At 39.7% G+C, this 23,466-nt stretch overlaps 1 protein-coding gene across 1 annotated transcript in view; it reads left to right on the top strand.

Annotated features, from left to right (window-relative positions):
• The window catches only part of USP13 (ubiquitin specific peptidase 13), a 54,400-nt gene extending 38,406 nt beyond the window's left edge, over positions 1–15,994 (top strand). The window contains exons 12-21 of the mRNA XM_082056074.1: positions 1,157–1,310; positions 2,881–3,055; positions 4,750–4,838; positions 5,205–5,327; positions 7,035–7,061; positions 7,766–7,909; positions 8,894–9,060; positions 9,556–9,718; positions 11,326–11,410; positions 12,060–15,994. Coding sequence (XP_081912200.1) covers positions 1,157–1,310; positions 2,881–3,055; positions 4,750–4,838; positions 5,205–5,327; positions 7,035–7,061; positions 7,766–7,909; positions 8,894–9,060; positions 9,556–9,718; positions 11,326–11,410; positions 12,060–12,153 — 1,221 coding nt within the window. The 3' untranslated portion in view covers positions 12,154–15,994. The remainder of the gene's footprint in view (positions 1–1,156; positions 1,311–2,880; positions 3,056–4,749; positions 4,839–5,204; positions 5,328–7,034; positions 7,062–7,765; positions 7,910–8,893; positions 9,061–9,555; positions 9,719–11,325; positions 11,411–12,059) is intronic.
• The last annotated feature ends 7,472 nt before the right edge of the window (positions 15,995–23,466 follow it).

The following is a 23,466-nucleotide window of genomic DNA, read 5'->3' as shown; positions in this document are numbered from 1 at the left end:
AATGGCACCAATTTAAATTAATTTTGGTTTAGAAATGTTTTTTTCTTTAATTCTTCATGCTCTTTACTTCAGGCTCTTGCATGACCACACATGGAGCCAGTGCTGCTCATAACAACTGCAACTTTTAAATTGCTGTTCATTTTGTGATTACATGCTTTCCATTTTTGTACCATATTGAAGTCTGTCTTGGAATATTAATGAATTGAGTATTGTGATTATTATTATTATTCCAAATTTATGTAATCACTGGGAGCAAACTAATTACCATGTCCAATTCTTTTACAAATCCCAGCTGTACATCATTGAATCATTGTGGGAGGAAGGACTCCCCTGCTGCAAGCAAAGTGATTATTTGTCGGTTGAATATTTCTGTATAAAATGTTAGTTCCACTGAGCTCCTGCTCAATACTGTGTGTAAGAGAATCAGTACTGTGAATTTTAATGCTGTCTTTCTGAAAAGGAAGTTTACAAATACATGCAGGTTTGATTTAAAGCATTTCTTCTTCATCCTTCCTCCCTCTTTTTCCCATTTTCCCCAAGAATTGAGGGTGTTTATTCATGTGTTACAGTTTAGATGAAGTTATTCACATTTGCATGCATAATGTTCCACATCCCAAAATGCATGTATTGATTACAGGGTGGTTAGAAGACATTTTTCTGGTTTGTTTTGATTTTTTTTTTCCTGATAACAGACATTAACCTGAACAATGAAGAGGAAGTATATTATTTGTATGACATTGCCATCTGGATAATGAACCACAAGTGGCTTGTTCTGTTTCAGTGCAGATTTGGAGTGGTAGGAGCAATTCTATTTGCTGACAAGATGCTCCATGTTATTTACCTGAGCTTTCTATCTTTATTGTAACCTGCCACCTTCCTACCTTCTTCTGTTTACCTTGACTCAGTCAGATTCATTAGGTACATACTCTGCCAGTTACTACGTGTAGAAAGATACTGCTGTGTGTGCAGACATTGTGGACTTCAGCGGGATTCTCTGTGGGTGCAAGAGTTCTGCATGTAATAAAATACAAGCTGAGCTGTCAGATAGGGGTGCAAGATTGGTGTCTGTGCTTGCTGTAAACAACCAGCAGCCTTTGGGTTTTCTGGCCATTTTAATGATCGTCACTTAAATGATTTGATCTAATATTTCTTTCAGAGGAACCCTGTAGGTTCAGAAAACCCTAGCGATGTTTTCCGTTTCCTGGTGGAAGAACGCACACAATGCTGCCAGTCCAGAAAGGTCCGCTACACAGAGAGGGTGGACTATATCATGCAGTTACCTGTTGCCATGGAGGCAGCAACGAACAAAGGTAAAGAAAGAAACTGGTCCATTGACTGTCCTTCTGGTGACTCTCTCAACCCCGAGGGAAATAAGTTCTCACCCCCATGTCGTCTCTATATGTGAATAGAATGGTTCAAGGTCGTGTGGTGAATCAAACCAATGACCTGATTAGGGGAAAGTTACTTGGTTTGGTTTTCTTTGGAGGAGATTTTAAATACACATCAGTTTGTGGCTTTACTGTCCCCGATTATATTTTTAGGGAAGAAGGATTCTACCTGCATACTCTTGGCAAGTTTTCAGACAGATTTTTCTCTCGGACTGTGGGACCACCATTAAGTGTCGCCACTCAGGAATGTATCCCCAAGAATGGTAGCAGTTTGTATGATAAAGATGTTCAGAGATTCGTGATTTTAAATCTTAACATGAATTTGACCCAGGGATGTGCCACTGCACTTGTAGTACAATGTAATTACCCTTGGGTTTTGTGCGTGTGTGCCCAACGATCTGCATTAGGATTGGATTTCCTTTGTCCTGCATAGTGAACCAGTATATAAAATCTTCTTAACCCTAAAAAATGAACTGAACGTAGTAGCTAATGAATATCTTGTAAAAATATTTTGCAAACACACACACACAAAATAAATAATAACAATTAAAAAAAAAATCAGATTTCTGTTTGGTAGCAGCAGATTTTTAAAGGAGAAAATGACTGAGGAGGCTAGAAGATTTGGAATCAGGAGGGAGGTACTGGCAAATCTTGATTGCCCCTGCAGTAAGTGGTGAAGAGTCTTGTCGACTGAGATAATAAATGTTTGTTTGAGGTGGAAGTGAAGGACGTGCCACTGGAACACTAGAGGGGGCGATATGCCTCTGGTTTCCTTCATAATCTCAATTTTTTTTTAAAGCCAGAAGGAGCTGCTCTGATTATTTGATCAGATATTTTGAAATAGCACAAAACAGAGAATTCTAGCTACTGCTTTTGACCTAGCCCACAATTCCTAAAACTGGGTGATATATTTAAAAAAAAAGACTATTTTGATTTGAAAATTTAAGTTTTGGAGACATTTGCGTTCTATGTCCTTCATTTTCAGACATGATCCTACTGCCTATAAAAGCGTTATTTCCAGGTAATGACTTGAGAGGTAAAATTAGTTTATGAATTTACCATCCAGTGCTGCTCAGCTTGCCAGTGTCAGGACTTTTTCTAGATCACACTTAATCCTGTCCAGTCAGAAAGGCAGATGGCACAGATAGACAGCAATAATTTTCCAAGTCAGATTGAGCTGATGAAGCAGGTATTTGGTGTTACTATTAACACAGGATTCTGTCATGGCAAGGTTTTAGTTACCTGTTGCTCAGTATTTCCCGTTCTGTGTTTTTTCACCATGAACAGAAATGTTCAAAAAAGAGATATGGTTATGAGTGTAGGTCCTGACCCCAAAGCAGACAAAAAAATTTGATGTCTAGTTAGAGCCATGTAAAAGTTTTATTGATAAGTAGGTTTTTGCATTTCTAAAACTTTCAAAAATAAGACTGATGGGGGACATCATAACCAGGACAATGTTCATTTAGCTTCTAGCATAATGTATATTTCTCAGATGAATTAATCGCCTATGAATTGAAGAGACGAGAAGCAGAAGCTGCAAGGAGACCTCCACCAGAGCTTGTCCGTGCCAAGATCCCGTTTAGTGCCTGTCTACAGGCCTTTTCTGAACCCAGCAATGTAGAGGATTTCTGGAGCAGTGCCCTTCAAGCAAAATCTGCAGGAGTTAAGTAAGTGTGTGCCTGGCTGTCCGTTAAAAAACTATATGGTAGTGATCTGCACTTATCTTGCTACCTGGACATGATGAGAAGGTTGTGTTTCTTGTGAGAAAGTTCTTTAGATGGATGGAAATTTTAGCCTTTGTGAAGTGCTATGCTGAAAACATTATTTTCATTATATTTTGTGTTATTTATTTTTTGTGTTTGGATTTCAACCCATCACCTTTATATGCTACAGTGTTTGTTTGCATATGTTAAGTTTGCTGTCATTTATATGCGGCCATGGTACAAGATGGACATATAAAAGAAGCAACCCATCTTGTGTGTTTATAGTCAGGTAGATAAAAGAAACAAGAACATCTTGGGCTTAAAAAAGCATTAAGAAAAAATAGGACAGCAGGTAGAGAACAGTGCAATTTTTAGGGGCAGTATTTCTTGCTGAGAACACAGTTGCATATCTGGTTCCATTTTTATGTCAGCAGTAAGAAGTGGTTGAAAACTGGGCTCTGCAGCTGGTTTGCTGGGGCTAGGTGCCTTCTATTTTTAGACCACTTAACATATCAATGACTCATTGCTGTCTTAGCACAGTTTCACTGACATTATATTGAAAATTGGGAGACAAGTGCACATGGTGGAGAAAAATGCAGCAGAAATCTAAAGATTTTTTTGTATTAACTGTGAACATATTGGAAGAACATTCTAGTCTTTAAATAGATCCAGGGTTAATTTGTAATTTACCTGTTATTCATCTGCTAGGTCTTTAAAAGCATTGAAAGATGAAGAATAATTTGCTACTTAAAATTCAAAAGTTTCGTGCTGCAGCTGATAAAGTTACTGAAATTGCAAGGTGGTGCTAACAAGAATTTAGAAAGTAGTTATTTATAGTACAGTAGGACAGCGTTATATTTATGATGCATTTACTGTATTTTACCCAGTTAGGTGAATTAGAAGAAAGGATGGAAAATAAAGGGAAGGATGCAGGAAATTAAATGAGGGAAAAACAGGATCATAGAGAAGGAGAATGGTGGTAAATATAATATTACGTTGTGTTCAAGATTAAATTTGTTTTTTGCACTAAGTGGGCAAATATCAGGGATCCCCTTAAACTCAAGAGTCCTTCTCTGTTTTGATAAATATTGCAGTAGCTCAATAAGAATATAATGTACTTTTTAACATAGCACTTCCGTGTGAAAAACTGCAAATTACAGGAATTTTTATCCATGCTTAATGAAATGCTTTTTATAGGTGGACTAATACCTCGTGGGCAATGCTACTGTTACTAGAAAGGGAATGAAAAAAATGCAGATTTAATTGTTACTTCATTCTGTCTGAGCTGTGTTTTAAGCCCATGCCCTGAAGTTTTAGTCAATATGTCATTAAAAATTTGTTTCCTGACAGTGAACTTCAGAACAACTTGAGTAAGCAAGTTTAATATTACTTGTAGTTGTTTTCTCTAATCTTCCTACATGTTGAATTGTCTGCAAGTGTTTGTGCTGACAGTCAGGATATGAATGCATAGAAGGCTGTTGCCATACTTCTCACCTATAATCATAAACATTTTTGTGAAATTTGTGTACACATAATCCATTGCTATTGACCTGACTCAGGGCTAAAGTTACTCATCTCTGTGTGGTGAGGTACTGAAATCCGTGCTGCATGTGATTTGTTGCCTTGTTTCACTGAATTGTATTTCTTGTGCTTCCCAGGACTTCTCGTTTTGTTTCATTTCCTGAGTACTTAGTGGTGCAGATAAAGAAATTCACCTTTGGCCTTGATTGGATACCCAAAAAGCTTGGTATGTGCCGTTTATATTTACCTTTTTCTCATTCTATCCAAGATAATCTATAAGGTGTACACACGCTTTGGTCTGTAATGAGGACCTAGCTTGAGTCTCAAGTTCATACTGTGAAGATCCTAATTGAATCTTCTTTTACGACAAATTAAACCAGTTCATGAGGTCTGTGGAGTTAAAATACAGTTCCATGTAGTCTGACCTCCTGGTTAAATGGTGCTTTAGTGTTCTGAATTTCTCAAATAACTGTTTTCAGGAGGATTTTCCTGGCTGTGTTTGTAGCTTGAGTCCCTTCTCTGAAGGGGTAGGTTGTACCATACAGTGATTTTGCTGGATTCATGAGCTCAGCCTGTTTCTCTGCTTCTGTAGATGTTTCTATCGACATGCCAGATTTCCTAGATATCAGCCACCTTCGGGCCAGGGGTCTCCAGCCAGGAGAAGAGGAACTTCCAGACATTGCTCCTCCCATTGTCATTCCCGATGACCCAAAAGGTATTTACTGACTTCTCTCCTGATTCTCTCCTGTCTCCCTTTTCCCTTTAGCACATACTGATTCTCCTTAATCTTCACTTTTTGGCGCTATGGAAAAAAACAAAACAAAACAGTGTTGTGCTTCTGTAATTGAAGATTGTTACAACACCCAGTTTTTCTGCTTTGATGTTTTCAGGATTTATGATTGATGCTGTTGCTTGGGACTCTCTCCAAATAATTCATATTTCTATGAAATTGCTGTGCCCAAAGATAGGCAGCGTATTTTGTGAAACAGATTTCACTTGCTTTACTGGGTATAGTCCTGTAACTACCTTGTTGTGTGGTGGTTTCCTCTGTTGCAATAGTATAGTGCTGCTCAGTGGAGCAGCTTCTGCTACCTTCTGATCTCTACATCTTTACCAGCAGAGCTGTTCCATGCCCTCCATCTGCATGGATGACTATCCTTACTTAAGGATGAAGTCTTTGTGCTCATCTTTATTGAACATTGATTGGTATGTAGGACTAAAGTGCATAGAGAAGTGTGTGAAGAGCTTGACATCTATAGATATCAGCTATACTCAGCGACCATCTTCTGTCTGTTCATTGACATGACTCCCTTTCAGTAAAGTCGCTGTGTACTTCCCAGGGCCTGGTACAAAGGACTTGGTCTCAGACCCCTGCACTGAGTCTCGTGATAGGTGTCAGAAGTAGAGTGAAGCATTAATCCACTCATTTCCTACATTTCATAAGAGGTGTTACTAAACTGCTGTTATCTTTTGAGCACTCTTATACTAAATCTTGTCTAAAACCTGGTAGTCTGGGTGATACTGTAGCTAAACCAATCTCTTGATTCTTATATACTCCCTTGTGTACAGTATATCATACATTCTGGTCAGAAGGAATTTCAAAATCTGTCAGTTACTATGTTTATTTGCTACAGGATTTTATTGTCAGAGTTCTGAGCAGATGGTTCAGTGACAGAGTTTCCTTGGATAACTTGAAATACTTTGGCTGAAGGTGGAACAATAAACACACCGTGTATGCAGAACTGATTCACTCACTGTACAACCTTACTTAATACACAAAGAACTGTGATTTAAGAAAAAAAGCTTTCCGGGCATAAATTAAGATTCAAAATATTATTCATTTTTAAATTACAAGAGTTGTTAGGTTGCAATAGGCCCTGGCAGGTGTGCATGCATACATAGTGCACTTCTCTGCACGTCAGTGAGCTGTACAGCCCATTAAAAAAGGCTTTGTCTCAAGGAGCTGATGTGTGTCAGAGCAAAGGCTATGGCAAAATGCAGTTCTCTAGAGGTGTTAATTTTGTCCCTTATCTGTAGCTTCCTCACCAAGGCCTATTCTTTTTTTATGCTCTTGCTCAATGGACTGACCTGGTTTTAGTGTAAGTGCATGGGTAACGGTACCTTATATAGAAATAAAACATATTCTTGCTTAAGTTGGTTTCAGTCAGACATCAGCTGTATTTCCTACTGGTTTATAGTACCAGTGGCACTTTTCTCTGAGTTAGGGAAATTACTGGGCAGAAGCATCCCTGGTCTAATTAATGGTAGAAATATCAGGAGTGTAAGAATGAACTTGCCTTGCCTGTATGAGCTCAAATGTTTCTATGACTTTAAAAATATGGAATTGTTTTTCCTGTATGAATCTACTTAGCTTTCATGTAAGTCATTTTCAATGTTTTTTTTTTCCTTTCTCAATTTTCAGACCGTATGATGAACCATTTTATGGAGTGTACGTATCTCATTTTCAAAGACTGGTATTTCATCTGCTTAAGGAATTGTCATGCTTTTGCTCAGCTAATGGCTTCTTTGTCGTCATAGGGATGCATGGAGTATTGCCCTGCATGCTTCTAAATAATAGCTGACTTTTCCACTTGTTCAGCACTTACTTGCATGTGTGCAGGACTCTTAAAGAGTCTGCAGTAGCACCAGTGTAGTCAGAATATGGGCTGCTCCTCTATCTGCTGCTCATCAGCAGGATCTTGCAGTTCTGTGGGTCAGAGCTGTTTGATTCCGGTCCCTGTTGTTCAGAGATGAAGTTCAAGTGGAAACTGATAAATTCAGCAGCTCTTGTTTATCTCACTTGCAAGATCCTGCATTAGAGGTGATTGTTTTTGGATGCCCTCTCTAGCTAGCTCTAACTTCTTCACCCCTTGAAATGCAGTTGTGAATTTCTTCAGTAAATAAAGTCCTGTAGGAATTCATCAAGGTTTAAGGATCTATTTAGATTACTAACATAAAAGATTACCAGTAGGTCTATAACAAATGCTCTAATACTTTGTAAAAGGCTGCTTTCTAATGGGTGTGGGTTTACTGCGATGCTAAAACAAGTCCAATAGATATGTACTGTGATATGTGGCACCATGAATAACACTAGGAAATATTATACAGTGGATGAAATTAGACTTTTTTATTTTAGAAGGTCCTTTCTTGTAGCTCTAGATATTGATGAGTCTTCGGTTATGCAACTGGCAGAAATGGGGTTTCCTTTGGAAGCATGTCGGAAAGCTGTGTACTATACAGGCAACCTGGGTGCTGAAGTTGCTTTCAACTGGATCATTGCACACATGGAAGAACCAGGTCAGTGACTGGAAGGTGTAAGTTAAACTCAACCCCTGGTTGTGTATTTTGGCAGTCAGTAGAAATTTTATAATGTGTGACAGAGAAACTCCGTTCCCTACCCCAGGGCACCTGGAGGTGTGTGAATTTTCCTAAGCTGCTCCTGCGATATGCAGATCTTGATAATTACTTAGCATCCTCTGCCTAGAAGAAGACACAAATCTAAGCTACATCAGAAGTGAACTCTTCTGTCCTCACTGATGTTGTGGGCCAGCTCTCTCTGTTTTCTACCCTTTGGCTAGGTCTGTGCTGCTAAGGGGGAAGCTGACTTGTGGTCAAGTGTAAGTGCAAAGAATCCTGTGGCCCAGATACTTTTCTTCCATATCAGCCAGCTCCAGCTCAGGCTGGAGTGTTCATGTTGTACTTAGAACTTGGGCTGTCCACTGGTGGACGGGGCTGCTAGATGTTCTCCACTTCTTGTGTTTCATCCATGCAAAGTTTGGACCCACGATTAAGCACTGAGTACACCTGAGCACTCCCTTGCCAGGAACCTCCAAATCTGGTTGAGTTCACACTTCATTGTGGGCTTTTATGTTGCTCATGTAAATGGAGAATGAATTTCACTCGGGTTTAACTGATATATTTCAGCTATGGCATCAGTTCATTTTATATCTATACATGTATCAGCTGGGTTCTCTACTGTTCTGGTGTCCTCATTGCTTCCATACCAGACTTTGCTACTTTCCTTCCGTTGTTTCACTTCTATGAAGTGCCAAATTGTTCCAGCTTGCTCAGTATGAGTTTGTCCACCTAGATATTTTGTAATGTGCATGTTCGTCTTGTTGTTTTTAAGGCTTTCCACACATCGAAGTCCCAGCTGGGCCAGTGAAATGAATTTATGTTGATTTCAGGGCTGCTTTTGAGGTCCTGTTTGTTTGAGTTTGTTGTTGACTTTCTAGGGCAGTGGGGTAAAAGAACAAACTGATGAATGTTTGTTTGTTCCAGACTTCGCTGAGCCATTGGTCTTACCTCCATTTGGAGAAGTTGCTTCCAGTGGAGCAGCTGCATTTGGAGCTGTTGGGCTAGATAACCAACCTCCTGAAGAGATGGTTGCAATTATCATTTCTATGGGCTTCCAAAGGAATCTAGCAATTCAAGCGCTGAAAGCAACAGTGAGTTCCATGAGTTACTGGTAGCACTTGGGTTTTATTTCAGCTTGTGTGCTTTGTACATGTGCATGCTCAAATGCCTTTGAAACATGCATTTAAAAATGCAGTTAGTGGATGATGCACATAGAACTATTCTGGCAAAGTGTGGGATGTCTGACTTGTCTGGGTTGGAGTGGGGAAGGTGGTTCGTGTGTTTCACTTGAATGTTAAAATGTGGAGGAGAGTGAGGAAAACTTAGCTGCTTTTACCATCTGTTGAGAAACAACCTGGATTCCTAAAGAGTATGTATCTTCAAGATGTGAACGCAGGGGACATGGGGATTAATTGTGGGAGGATTTATTTTCCATGTCAAATCCTGTTTTCTATAGGGGTAGAGTACGTACCTTACAAGATCAAAGTGCTGTCAAACATGATCCCCTTGCTCTGTTCAAAGACTGAATGGTAGCATGATGCTAGAGAATGTATTAAAGGCTGCTCTTTTGCTTGTTTGATTCGCAGAACAATAACTTGGAGCGTGCACTGGAATGGATATTCAGCCATCCTGAACTTGAGGAAGAAAATGAGCCTGCTTTGGACATGATGAATATGGAGAACAATGCTAATGCAAATATCCTTGCAGAGACAGGGTTGGAGGGACCCAGGATCAAAGATGGGTCTGGAAGTAAGTTCTCCTTCAGCTTAAAATGGGCTATCATACTGTTGTGTCACACCTACACCATTCACAGAGCTCCTTTCTGTTTTGAAAGTAGTTATCATGGGTTTTTGAACATGATCCAGACAATTTACTTCCAGTCTTGCTTCTGTCTCTGGGACCAGTGCTGTGGGGCTGTTAAGTTCTGTGGGCTCTGTTGCTCAGGAAACTTTCACTGGACTCACTGGATAACTGGAGTCCAAGTTTCTTGTTGCCAGAACATATAAGTCTCTCCTGGCCTAGCTTTACTTTTTGTTTTGTTGCTGTAAGATAAAAAAAGACAAAGAAAAGCTAGAGTGTTTAAATCTTCAGAGGCTGAGTATCCTTAAGAAAATGCTGCTGTTACAGACCCCCTGAGTTTCTGTCCTCCTCTGGTCTGATGGGAGATTGGAATAATCCCTTCAGCCAAGTTTCATATTCCAGATATGGCAGGTATAGTTGGTACCCTGCAAGTACTTCTTTGCTATTTACCTTTTTTTTTCTTTGGAATCCTCAGTCATACTACTATTAAAAAAACCACAAGATGGGGCTGATGTACAGCAGTCAAAGTTGTGAAGTAGGCAAACAACATATTGTAAGTGTAAAAGCACTGGAGTACAAAAGCTCAGTGGTGGTTCTAACATAAGGTTATCTCATAATGTTTTTTGAAGGGTCTTTAGTGACCAGTTCTAGTAACTGTAGTATGTTCTAAACTTGTATCTCTGATCTTGACTGAAAAAAAAAAATTGAGAGCCAATTTGATTTTTGTATATGTGGTTGCTGTTATTATATAAGAACATTCATTCATTTGTTTTTAACATTATAAAGACCAATCTTAAGTCTCTTGGAGACATGGGAATCATTGATTATCATTAGGTCAAAAAAAAGATTTGGAGTAATTATTTTTTGTGGTACTTAGCCTTTATAGACTGAGACCATTTACTGAGTGCCTGAAATCCTGATAACGAACATGATACTGTAAAATGGCTCCAGAAAGCCTTCTCCACCAAAATCCAGGCCCCTGTCCTTATGCAATATCCTGAAAGAAGGTACCCTTTTACTTTTGGTGGTAATCTGGGTGAATGGCATGAATGGGTGGGGAGCAAGAACCAATGCTGAGTTCTCCAGAGACTTTAAGCACAAAATTTGTCCCTGTATTAAAGGAAGAGGTTTCTTTTCTGTCCTCTCTTTTATGGGCTGCTGAAATTTAAACTTCTGGTTTTTGTGTTCATGCTTATAAACTTAGCTAATTTGTGTGCAGATTGAGCTCAGTATCTGACACTTTCTGTGGTGCTCTGTGAACTGGGAATGAATCTGCTGTTTTCTCTTTCCTAGTAGAGGCTGTGATCACAGCCCTGCTGTATGTGCACAGATCTGTGTGGGTTTGGTTTGGATTGGTTTGAGGTTTGACAGTGAATCTGACCACTAGCTAAAGCAAAAATATGCTGCAGTCTTAACAGAAACTGTAGTTGGGGATGCAAAGTCTGAGTTAGGCGTGCTTAGCTACTTCTCCACTATTAGAAATAAAACTTCCCCTGGAGTCAAATTGCAGCATTAGTGACGAAAGACTTACAGTGTTATTTGTATTTCTTAAACAGGATATGAGCTGTTTGGCTTCATCAGCCACATGGGAACATCCACAATGAGTGGCCACTATGTTTGTCACCTCAAAAAAGAAGGAAGGTGAGTGGAATTGGGAGAGACACACAAGGATGAGCAAATGTTTTCTTTGAAGCATGCACCTTTACAGAGCAGGTTGTGTGTTCATGGCAGACAATACATGCATGTAATTACCATGTGTACATTTCCCATGAAATAAATAGAGATTGTTACAGATGGTAGATGTGATGAGTCAGTTCTGATTCCTCTGAGGTCTTTACTGAAATGTACCATCAACTCTCCTGTGCTTGCTGTTCCAAGTCTCTGTTCATTTTGGGGCATGAGTTCTGTATCTGGCTCTGTTTATCTGAGCTTCCTCCAACTTTCTTTCATTCCCCATAAACAGAAACCCATCAAACTATGGGCTGATACTAGTATTGCTAGTTTGGTGTTGCTGATCTCAGCTGTGATTTTGGGATGTTCCTAGTATTTGGCATTGGGAATCACTGGTTTTCCTTTATCTGAACAGTAACTATTCATCTGAATGTCCCTCTTCTTTTTGGTTCCTCACTCTGCCAGTACACCTACTTCAGCTGCTTCTCTAATATTTTCTTTTGTTGCAATGCCTAATTTTAGATTTTAAGCTCTTTAAAGTTTGGGTCTTAGAAGCCCCTGATAAACTTGGTATGGTTTTTATACACATGGAATGTAATCAGTCTTGTTTTCATTTCAGATGGGTGATCTACAATGACCTTAGAGTCTGTGCCTCAGAACGACCTCCCAAAGACCTGGGCTACATTTATTTTTACCACAGGATACCAAGTTAGGCCTTAAATTTATTACCTGGCCTTAAGAAGCCATACGCCTTTTTAACCTGCCCAAAAAAAGCGTACAATAAAAATCTAAAACCAATGAAAGACCCCCAACCCTTGGACTGCCAAAAAGCAAAGGAAAACAAGGGATATTTATAGTTTATTTAAAAACAATCATTTGATGCCGCCTTAAATATTAGTGGGAAAATTTCTATTAGGTGATGTATAGTACATTGTTTTCAATTTGTACACCGTCAAGGATACCTTAAGACCATGCAGATTACTGGTGGAGTTTGCAGCTAGTATATGGAAAAAACACAAGTTTCAGAAATGAACAAAACCAGCCCAGTTCAGCCCAGCTCCTGCTTGTTTTGTCCAGGCATCTGTTGAAGACAAAAAAGAAATATTTGCATCTTTGGTAACTGGGAGACAGTATTTTCAGCCGGAGTCCAGACCACTTAGAGAAATCATATCACATATTAAGTTGGAGGGAGGGTTGCGTGAGTGTTCTTCAAATCAGAATGTCTTTTTGAGAGATTATTTTCAGTACTGTGAGAAAAGTTAACTAAAGTGATAGCTGTTGGAATTCAGTTTTACAGTATTTTGGTTTGCCTTTTTGATGCATAAACTTAGGAATCTAAGGGAGATGGAAGCAATGTCCTGTCAGTGCCCTGTACATTTTCTGCCAAAGAGAAACAGTAGATTTTATTTTTGCAGACATAGGTTTCTTCATCTCTTGAATGTTTGTTTTGCAAGTTCTTCCAACAGATTCAGGATTACAGATGGCTAAAAGAAGCAGACTTTCTGACTATAAACTTAAATGCATACCCTCAGCAAAGGCAAGGCTATTATTTTTTTTTTTTTTCTTATGAAAGAGGTAAAGAAGGTGTTGATGTCCCATTACACATATTTCAGGGAAATATGCATCTAGAGCATTCACATTCCAGCTGAAATCAACTCCCTGACAAAGTACTCATAGTGCAATTCTGCTTTCTGACAAAGGTTGCTTAAATATTTAATGCCATTCGTGAGTGGGGGAAATTGCTTAGTAAAATAGCCGATTTATTGATTTACACCTTTCTCCTCCCTCCCGAAAAGCAAAGTAATAGAACACCTTGAAACGATGCTTTGGCTTTTTTAAGACTTGCAAACACACCAATAATCTGATCTCTTCAACAGGCACCTTCTAAAGAGGGGGTTTTATATCCCTGGCAGGTGTGAAGGGGTGGGTAGGTAGGGGCTGGCCTTTCCTGTCTTTTTTTGGGGGGGTGTTATTTCAGTTTTTGTCACAGGCAAGAATACTTATGTGTTTTTTTAAATTGTGTTTGAAAACACTAATTCTAGAAAAAATATGATGGTGAGTGCACTAAACCTTTCATGATTCCAGAAAAACCCCAAAGGTTCAGTGTTGGCCACTGCTTAGAGACTGTTGCTGGAGTTGCCTCCTATAAACTCACTGAGCCCTCAAAATAAATCGGAACAGTCAAAAAGAAAAAAAGTTCTCTATAAGAAGAGTGCAAGAGAGGCAGGGAGGTGTAATTAGATTTTTCTCTGCAGTCAGTGCCTGCAAGTTTAATAGCAAAATTCAGGCAGCTACACACTGTAGAAGAGAACCCAAATTAAAAATCTGGTTATGAGCAGGCCATTTTATTTTTTCCAGTGCTTGGAGGAAAATAGTTCCCCCTCTGTAGTCATATGGCTTCATGCAGAGCCAAAACCCACTTTTTTAAACCAGTTTTTGATCTTAAAAGTTTATGAGAGAAATTCTAGTGCAATAATTCTGTAGAGAGTAAATGGTTCCTAACTGTGGGGAAAGCTTCTTGCACTTAGTGCTCTTATTGACACAAAAGAACAGCGTCCTACCACATTAGTAAGTGGCTCCTGTGAGATACAGGATGCTAGTAATTGTTTTCCTTCTAGGTTTTGAGTATTTGCGTGTTTCACCAGAAAATGCCAGATTTGAAAATGGGATCAGCAAATTGTGCAGTGACACATCTTCTATTTAATATGAAAGAACAAAACTTCTGTATATCTATGTTTGTGCTCTTTCATTCTGGTAGCAGAAAAAGGACAAAAGTACTCTCTCTTTTCTTTTTATTTTAGATTTTTTTTAATGCCCAGATATATTCCAAGGAAGTTCAACACAACAGCTTCCCTCTTGCCACGTGAACTTAAAGGGCTACTTATAAACAAGATCTGATGGCTGCTACCTTTTTATTTTGAAACCTCGGGTAAATAAAGGCCAACAGCATTGTTCCCATGTTCATTATTAAACTGGAAACATGGCTGGTCTTGTAGGAGTAGGGATGGAGCTTGGACTCTAACAAACCATTTGTCTGGTACCTCCTAAACCTGGAGTAGCTGTGGGACTGATTGGTCTCCATTAACAGGAGGAGCATTTAGAAAGCTGGCGGGTGCTAAACTGGAGATGGTGAATGCCAGGGGAGAGCCATTCCCTGGCTGCCATAGCTGAACTCTAGCAGCTCGGCTTCTGAAATTCTTTTCAGTTCATCACTCTTGTGTGCTGCCTCCTAGACTATCAAGTGGGACAGAAGTGCAAGGAGCAATTTAGGGGAAAGGCTTATGGATCTTCTAAAATTTAGCACTTGAAAACATATTAAAATTCTTCTTGAGGAATTATTAGCTCCCAAAATAGTGGCTTCCCCTCCCTTTTTTGAAATGGCCACTTAAGTCATCTCATTTTTGCGGTAGGATGTGTGAAGTACATCACGAGTCTGGAGGCGCAGGATGTAAACTCCTGACTCTTCAGCTTAAAGTGAGGGTGAGGAGTTTGGGTTTTTTGTTTGTTTTTTAAGAACAATCAGACTGTACTGAAAAAGCAACTAATTTATCAGGCTTTGCTTGCTAAAATTTGTATGCACTTAATTGTGTTGGGCCAGGCCTCAGTGCACAGCCTGAGCAGTGGCTGATGAGGAAACTCCATGTGCCTGGGTACTGTAAGAGCTGTTGGGGGGCTGGGTGTGCTGAGAGCTTCTTGACAAAAAAGAATAGAGGAAGAAAAATCACTGTGAGCTGTTTGAGACAATCTAACCTGAGAATTATGGCAAGCCAGGACTTGGCAACAAATAATGCTTTTATTTCTCAGACTCATTTTTATTTTTTCATATGGTACATTGAGGTTAGGAGAGTGGAGGGAAGAAAAACTCAGCAACTTCTCCTTGTCATCCTTTTTCCCCTCTCATTCCTAGCAGCATGCTGGATCTGGTAGAGCCCTTGTTTTAAGTCATAATCTCCAGTCTCCAAAACACATGTAGACACAAACTCCAAAATAATGTCTTCAAAGCTATGGTCTAAAAAGTAGCCTATATGTTTCTGGGCTGCTATCACTTCTAATTCTGCTGGGTTCAGTAGCATTAATTCTGACTCACTTTGGTGTAACTGAAGCCAGAGTCAGTCCATTTTCTTTGATTCAGGCAGCCTCCCCTGGGTCATAGTGCACATTCTGAATACAGATGCAACCACAGCTCATTAGGTTGTTTTAGAAGCATCTCCAATTCATTCCTTTTGTTCTCCATCCTGGCAACAGCCATTTTTATCTCTGATGTTTTCACACACTGGAAGACTATGCAAAATATGTAACTGGACATAACTTTTTATTCTCTTCCCACCATCCTTCCTACCTTAATGGCTGAGATCAGTTTTTCATTTCTATTCACTCTTCAGTGGTTTTACTGTTGTATCCTGGAAGTGTCTGTACTGGTTTACTTTGCACCATTCGGAGTTGTTTGCTTGAAGCACTGTTAAAATTTTGGAAAGTATTTGTCTGAGATGAGAAAGGTTGTGAATGACATTGTTGCAACTGTTTTAAATTAAAAAGAAATATTCTCACATCTTGTGACTGTGTGGATTCTTGCTTCTTTCTTTTCTGTCTGAACTGAAGAGGAATAGACTGAGTATATTCTGATACTGCCTCTTTTCTTACTTTTTGTGGTGTTTGGTGTTCTAATTAGAAAACCTGCATAGAGAACAAAGAGTTTGTGAGTGTCTTGATTTCTTGTGATTCCTGGCACTTCAAAATCCCCAGGCTCTGAGTGGATATAAACATGGCAAAAATAGAAAACAGGATTTAAACTAAGATTGACTTTTTGTTTTTTAACATTGAAGCTAGTTGATGTTCTTTGAACACAAGATTTGGCAATATTCATGTTGAACAGTGTTGCTATTTCACCTCCAAATTCCTGCTTTATCTGGTCTGTAACTCCTCATATTCATTTAGAAATTTGACCTCCTGTTCAGTAAAGGAGTCTTTTTTCCTCATGTGTAAGGGCTTTACATAGCAGTGTGGCCATTTGGATTCTTTGGTAGATGCAAGAATAGACCAAAAAAGAAGACTGTGGGATGGCATCCCTTTTGTCTTTTTATAGGGTCATGGGACTGGGAACTGGAAGAGAGGCAAGAGGTAAACCTACCGGTCTCGGCATGACATCTCCTGACACAGAAGCAGAGGCCACATGAAATGTTGAATGATACAAAAGGTGAAGGTGGTTCAGCTCCTGGAGTCCAAATTGAATGATCACTTTTCTATCACAGATGGCATTTGTGCCCTTGGCAAGTCACGCCACACTCTGTTCACACCACTTGCAGGAACTGTAAAAGGTGGGAGAATGTGGCTTCTTGTACAAGCTACAGGGCCCTGTTCAGACTTCATGCAAGAATTTATTGTGTAGGATTTGTGCCCACTAACTTCCGTGGGCTGCTTGTGGAAGGCAGTATTGATAACTGACAAGTCAACGCCACCCCTGGGCTCTGTTCCCCGTGCTAAAATGGGAGGTAACACCCCTCTGTCCCTCAGGTGTGCTACAGGCATAACATGAATAAGGGAGTCACAGCCATGGTGAAAGACAAATGCCATAAAAATATTGAAGATGGATAGCGCATGGCTGACAGCTGGGGTTGAGTAGGTGATCATATTTTCAGACTTCTTTACCAGTAACCTTTGTGGTGATTTTTTTTGAACAGTTTTGTATGTAGGATCTGGCACTAATGCTTTTCTCCCAGCCACTCCCGTAGTTTGGCTACAGGACTGCAGGGCTGTGTTCCTGGTCTGTGTTTCCTACAGAGCACATTACTAATGGGCATTCCTGCTTCTTCTTTGTTGGTACGTCTGAGCAGCAAGGACTAAACTAACCTTAACATCTCCTGGCAAAACATGCCAGGGTCAAGAGCACACACTAATTGCTCCCTAAGGTTTTATGTGAGCTTAGTGTCTGATCCCTTTTCTTCTTTAGTAGAAGGTTCTGGTTGAAGCCATGGCCAGCCAATGTTCTGACAGAGCTTTCCTTCTATGGGCAAACTGTGGCTGTATATTCTGGGTCTTTTTCTGGAGCCACCCACATGTCCATTGAGAGTGTCAGCCTTCAGATCCATGCCAATGCTGTCCTGCTTTGTCAGTCACCCTCTCCTCTAACTGTCACAGCCCCCTTGCTGGCTGTCATCTCTTCTGTCCACAGCAGGGTACAGGAATTTTATGTCCCTCTCATGTCTTTACTTATGCTAATGTCCCATAACAGATGCAGAAAGATGTCATTTCTACTCTGTCAGCTCTTTCACCTCATCACATGAAAGCCAAAACTGAAAAACGCCTCCAGTCAACTCCCACTATGGTTTATGTGTTAGGGAACAGGCTGCCTCAGGATACCTGGGGCGAAGAAACTTCCCTAATGTTATGGTAAGTTGCTTGAGTAACGATTTCAACCACAGAAAGTTGGCTTTGTTGTTTCAGAGAGATTGTGTTGTAACATTATTACTTCTGTTTTAATTTTGAGGTGTGCAGTTGCATGATCTTCAGGAAAAGCTGTGATCTACTTTTTTCCCTTTTTCCTCATACGGAGTGTATGTGCCAAAATTCTTTGGGCCAGGCCTCAGCTAGTATAAATTCCACTTGTAAGTATAATTGATCAACATGTTGAACTACAATAATTTATAAAAATAACTCCATCTCAGAGTAACGATGAGTTTATGGAAAAAAAAAAGTTTGGTTGTGAAAAAAGCTTCTTCTGGGCTTAATTTTTAAGCAGAGAAGCATGTTCACATTATAACAATAGGATAGAAGACCTCATTTAAAAATAATCCTTTATTTCTCTTGGAGAAGTGGGTCCTATCCTGCCTTTCAGTTCAAATAATTATAGTAAAGACCATTTTCAAATTGAAAAGAGTTTTGAAAATATTTGAAGCCACAGACAAAGTTTATTTTTAAAACATATTTAAAAATTGCACAGTTATAAATACAGGTAAATAAATACAATTTAATATGTGGAAAAGAACCCAAGGAAGGCATGCTTCCATTACAGTACAAAAATACTACATTAAATGTGGTGCTCTGCAAATAGTCATCTATGACCTTAATAAATTTAACACATCCAGTATGCACATCGTTCATTTTTGAGGAAATAGATTCTTTTAAAGAGCAGTGCAAGGAAACATCAAATTAAAGCATCAGTAAACTGCAGGTCTGTGTTTAGTATTATACACAGCTGATAATGCACTAAGTATACAGAGGCATAGTTACCTGTAGTAAGAAACTAATCTTTTACTCCGTGTGTCCTTACAGACTCAGATTCTTAACCTGGGTCAATATGAACCTTTGTAACGAAATGTAAACATTCAGGTGTAGGGCTGAACTCCCACCTCACTGCCAGGCCTTGCACCCCCACTTAAGTGTCAGGCTTTCCAGCAGCAGGGCTCTTCAGGTGGCCCAGGCGAAAGTATCTGCCAACCCTAGAATCTCTTCTTTCTTGTATGTTGGCTTAAAAATAAAGCCAAAAAAACTGATGCAAGATTGCAGAGGTCTTCAAACAGTTTACAGCATACAGAAGAAGCCGCACAGAATGCCTCTCAAAACTATATAGTTTTATTTCACTCTAGATACGTTATACTCTGATATATAAAATATATTTATAAATGTTTTGATTTTTCTGAATTTACAATAGATTACTGATATTAAAAAGGCTATTAAAATTAAAGTTTTAGCCAATGTCGATTGCATTCTGTAAATGTGGAAGGGGAAAAAAGATCAAAGCACATAAAGTCTTGACCATGCAAGTTGGCTCAATGGGCTGTCACATGTGCAAGCATTTGTAAATTTACAGCTCATTTTGGGAAACTTTATATTCCTTCTGTCTCTTTCCCATGCCTAATACCTATTGTTTTGTGGGCTGAGGCTCTGAAACTTTCTGTGGATTCTGTGACATGCTCACTTTTCATTTTGCCTGGCTTTGTTCAAAGCATTCATGATCTCTTCATGCATGGCACTCCTTTTCTCTGATCTATTTCACCATTCCAAAAATAGTAGAACTATAGCAGAGGAATCTGATTTCTAGCCTAGATGAGGTTTGAATATTAGATGATACTGTATTGCATACCCACAATTTTTTCGCAATATGCGGTGCATTTTGTCTCTCACTTCTGTCTGTGAATACTCAGTATTTTATAAATATTTATTACATAAATTCACTGTACAGACTGCTAAGCTGGCAACATTGGTGACCAGAAATCTCAGTTTTTCATCTGTGCAGTTTATTCATGCGAAGTATTAATATATCTCATTCTGCAGACACGTGTTTGGGTAAAGAGATCTACAACCAATCTGTGTTTCAGTCCAATTCTTACTGGCTCCAACAGGCAATCATTTAGGCCTCGGTGGCTGCCAGTAATGTTATCCGTTATTATTTCTGACATGGTGGGTTTGGTGTTATGGAGGCCTGTGCTCTATGGATGTTCATTGGATCACCTGGCTGGTCTATTGGTGTTGTCAGGGTCCTTCATTTTGTCTGACAGACAGGCCCAAGTTGTCTAAATTGGCTCTTTAACTCAGCTGAAAGCTCAGCACATCAGATTAGGCAGGAAGAGCTAATTGTCTGCAGCTGAAATCAGAGGATGCTGCAGATACTCAGATCCTGTGAAGTTTTACATCTATGTATTTTAAACAGGACAGTCAGACATGGGGCTGTCTTCAGAGCTAGTGGGCAAGTTTGAAAAGCCTGACTTATGGTAAGTGTAGACACAAACAATTGTTTTTCCACTGGTTCTGGCAATCTGTTTTGGTGCTACCTGTTTTACAGTAGAGATGAAAATGTGAAAATCCAAACACCCAGTTTCACTGAATAGCTGTGCACATTTAGCTTTTAAATTCTTAAGAGGGTACTAAAACATTTCTGCAAAAGCTGTTACTACAGGTGTCTGTTATTAATTAAATACTTGATGCAAACATGACATCCACAACACAAAGTGATTTCTAAGGATGGAATTTAAAAAGGGTTCTGCGTTTGGTCTAACCTGTTCCAAATAAGATGAACAACTCAGTTTTGAGCTTGGCAGATGCAAAGTACTTTCAAAAATATCTCCTAGACAATACTAATCAATAGTTTAAAAATACCCTATGTGTGGGCCTTGTGCATGCATTCTGTAAACATGTACTCAAGTAGGATTGCTGCATGCTTTGTGTTAACATTTCAGTGACTATTTGTTAATGTAGTTGCATGCAATATTGTCCTGTGAGGTTTTGTGTCTTTTGAACCTCCCCCTCAGTATTTTTTACAAGTGCTGTGGTTTATCAGATCATAAGAAAATACTGTTAGATACAGATATGTATATGTGTTTCCCTAAAGATCAAACAGTTCTCCAAACTGACATAAACCAGTCTATTGCAACAAGGTTTCTTGAGTTCTTACAGTTTAAAGAGATCAGCAAGAATGACCCTAGTTGTTTCATCACAAATCCTCATTCCATAAGTAATCCCTTTGATTTTGGTGCCTGTTCAGCATGTGCAGCGGTACCAGAGGCCAGCCCTGGTCCAGGAACTGAATACCTGCACACCAGCTCATCATGCAAAGTGCTGAGCGCTCCTCTGAAAACCACAGACTTTCAGTGTTCAGCAGCTTGATGGGTTGGACGTATAGGTCATAAATATTCAGAAAGCTTTGTGGAGGAGAGGGACAGTCACAAGCTGGGGTTAGGAAAACATTTCTTAACTGCATTAAATATAAAATAGAAGAAAGACTTAAAAAATTAGAATCAATTACCTGGCAGTGATTAGTCACTTCTGGAGAAAGAGAGGAGTAACAAGAAGGGGAAATGGGTGGGAGATGATGGTAAACTACTGCAGCACCCTAAGTTAGCATCACCCCATAAATGCTGTACAGTTGTTCTGAAATGCTTCTGAGTCTCTTTGTTGAAATTGCTAGTGTTGGTGTAAAACTGCTTCCTTACTGAGACATGAGCATCCTTGTGTTCGTGTGTTATCTTTCCATTTATGTGAGTGGTGACCTCACCCGTGCAGCCTGTGAAACAGCAGTGCTTCCCTGCTCTGTGTGGTGCTGTCACATGCAATGGCTGTTCTCTGCCCTTCTGCCTTCCTTGCACACCTGGGCAAGTCAGGGGTGGCAACAGGTTTGACTTGGTCGAGCTCACAGGGAGCACTGAGGACCCAGATTTCCTGTCTGTCACTCCCAGGCTCAATCTGCCAGTGTTCAGCAGCCACCTGATTTATCCTACCTTGTGCCTGGTTAGAAGTATAAGTAGATGAATTTCCTCTTCACTTTAATATGCTGCAGCCTCCTCACGTTTCCTCTTGCTGTTTCAGGCAGATATACGTGCTCACCACTGAATATCCAAGAAACACCATGAGGAGGTCAGATCAAAGCTGTATCTAATCCTGTCTTCTGCACTGACAGTGCTTGGTAGTGGGGGCTAAAGAAAGATGATAAAGCCCATAAAATTGAAGAAGTCTCCACAAGTACCAAGAGCTGCTGAGCCTGACCTGTCAGTGAGCTCAGTCGCCAGCCATTCTCCCACACAGACCAGGCCAGAACTGGTGTCTGGTGTGAGGAGATGTGCCACTGTTCCCTGTAAATCTGTCTGCTTTAGTCTTTCCCTCACCGAGTGTCTTAGTCAGTGGTATGTGGTTAACGGGCCATAGGCTATCTAGAAGAGGAGAGAAAAGTCGAAATAATCTCCAAGAGTGTGCACAATCCCTTTTAATAGGCTCTGTAGCCTGTGTCCCGTGTGGCAGAACTGCAGTGCTTGTGATGAACTGGAGGCCTCAGTACCCCCTCAGGAGGAAGAGTACAGCCCCAGTGATTTGTCTCCATGTTTACACAATTTTCCTCATACCAGTCACATGGATGTGGACACGTATCAGCAGCTGAATGCAATTTTGAGCAGTCTATCCCAGGATAAATCAAAAGCTACTTATTTTGTCTGTTCTTTTGGGGGAAGCTAGGAGAGTTGCATTAGGTTTTCCTAACAGAATTGCTATGTTACTTGTCCACATGCTAGAGGAGAAGAGGTTTAGTGGACTGACATGAGCATCAAATGCCCCTTGTCATTCAGTCTCTGAGAAGTCAAGCAGTTAAGTTTTTCTTTTTTTATTTGAAAACTATAAAAATAAAGCTTCTGAACAGCTAACTGGTCTGGATAGGCTCTGATTATCTTACAGCCCAGCACAGAGGATATTCTAGAGCAACTTGTGTGATGGCATGGCATCAAGCAAGATCTAAGCACATATGGCTTTGCTTTACAGGCTCATCTCAAAGCTGTCTCCCTTCTCTCTTATCACTTTCCAGATTCAACTGCACTGCACCTTCTGCTCTGCCTTATCAATAAAGAGCTGTCATCACACAGTGCTGTCAAAGCAAAAGAGCAAACTGTTGTCAGCAGATATGCATACAGCAGCCCACTTAGCTAAAGTGACATTCCCATTGAGTCCTTGATAACCAGTCTTTAGAGAAAGTTGCAAGAATCAGTTATGGAATGCTTCATAGAGAAATAGGAATAGATATATAAACAATGATAAAGCACTATTAAAAAAATTCCTATAGCCATTTCAGTATCTCTGTTCTGTGGGAGAGAGTATGGGGTGAGCCTTTTTTTTTAATCAGAATTGGTTGTTTTTATTTAACAAACTATAGTTAGTGATGCAGTTGTTACACCGTTTTACATGGAATTTTTCTTTAAGAGGTTGCACAAAAAAACAGACAGCTGCAAGAAATGTCAACTTTGTACTGGTGAAACTGTCCAATTTCCACAGAGCTTCTTTCTCTGTGATCTGTGCAGTTGCATTTTGTTTTATTACAACTGATTGAGCTGGATTTTTCTTTTAATGATGTCTATAGAAAATGTGCTATTTGTCCCACTTTAACACATTTCAATAGCTACCCTGTACATTGAATTCCTGACCACAGATCAACACAGTAGCCATCTAATTGCACTTTTTATCTTTCACTATTTAGGGAAAGGTATTAAAAATATCAGCAACTGAAAATTGCCTCCTTAAAAATTTCTGTTCCTGTCTTTGATCCCTTCACCTTG

Source organism: Streptopelia decaocto, assembly GCF_964273445.1.
Source record: "Streptopelia decaocto genome assembly, chromosome: 6".
Taxonomy (NCBI): Eukaryota; Metazoa; Chordata; class Aves; order Columbiformes; family Columbidae; genus Streptopelia; species Streptopelia decaocto.
This window is presented reverse-complemented; position numbering and strand designations above follow the sequence as displayed.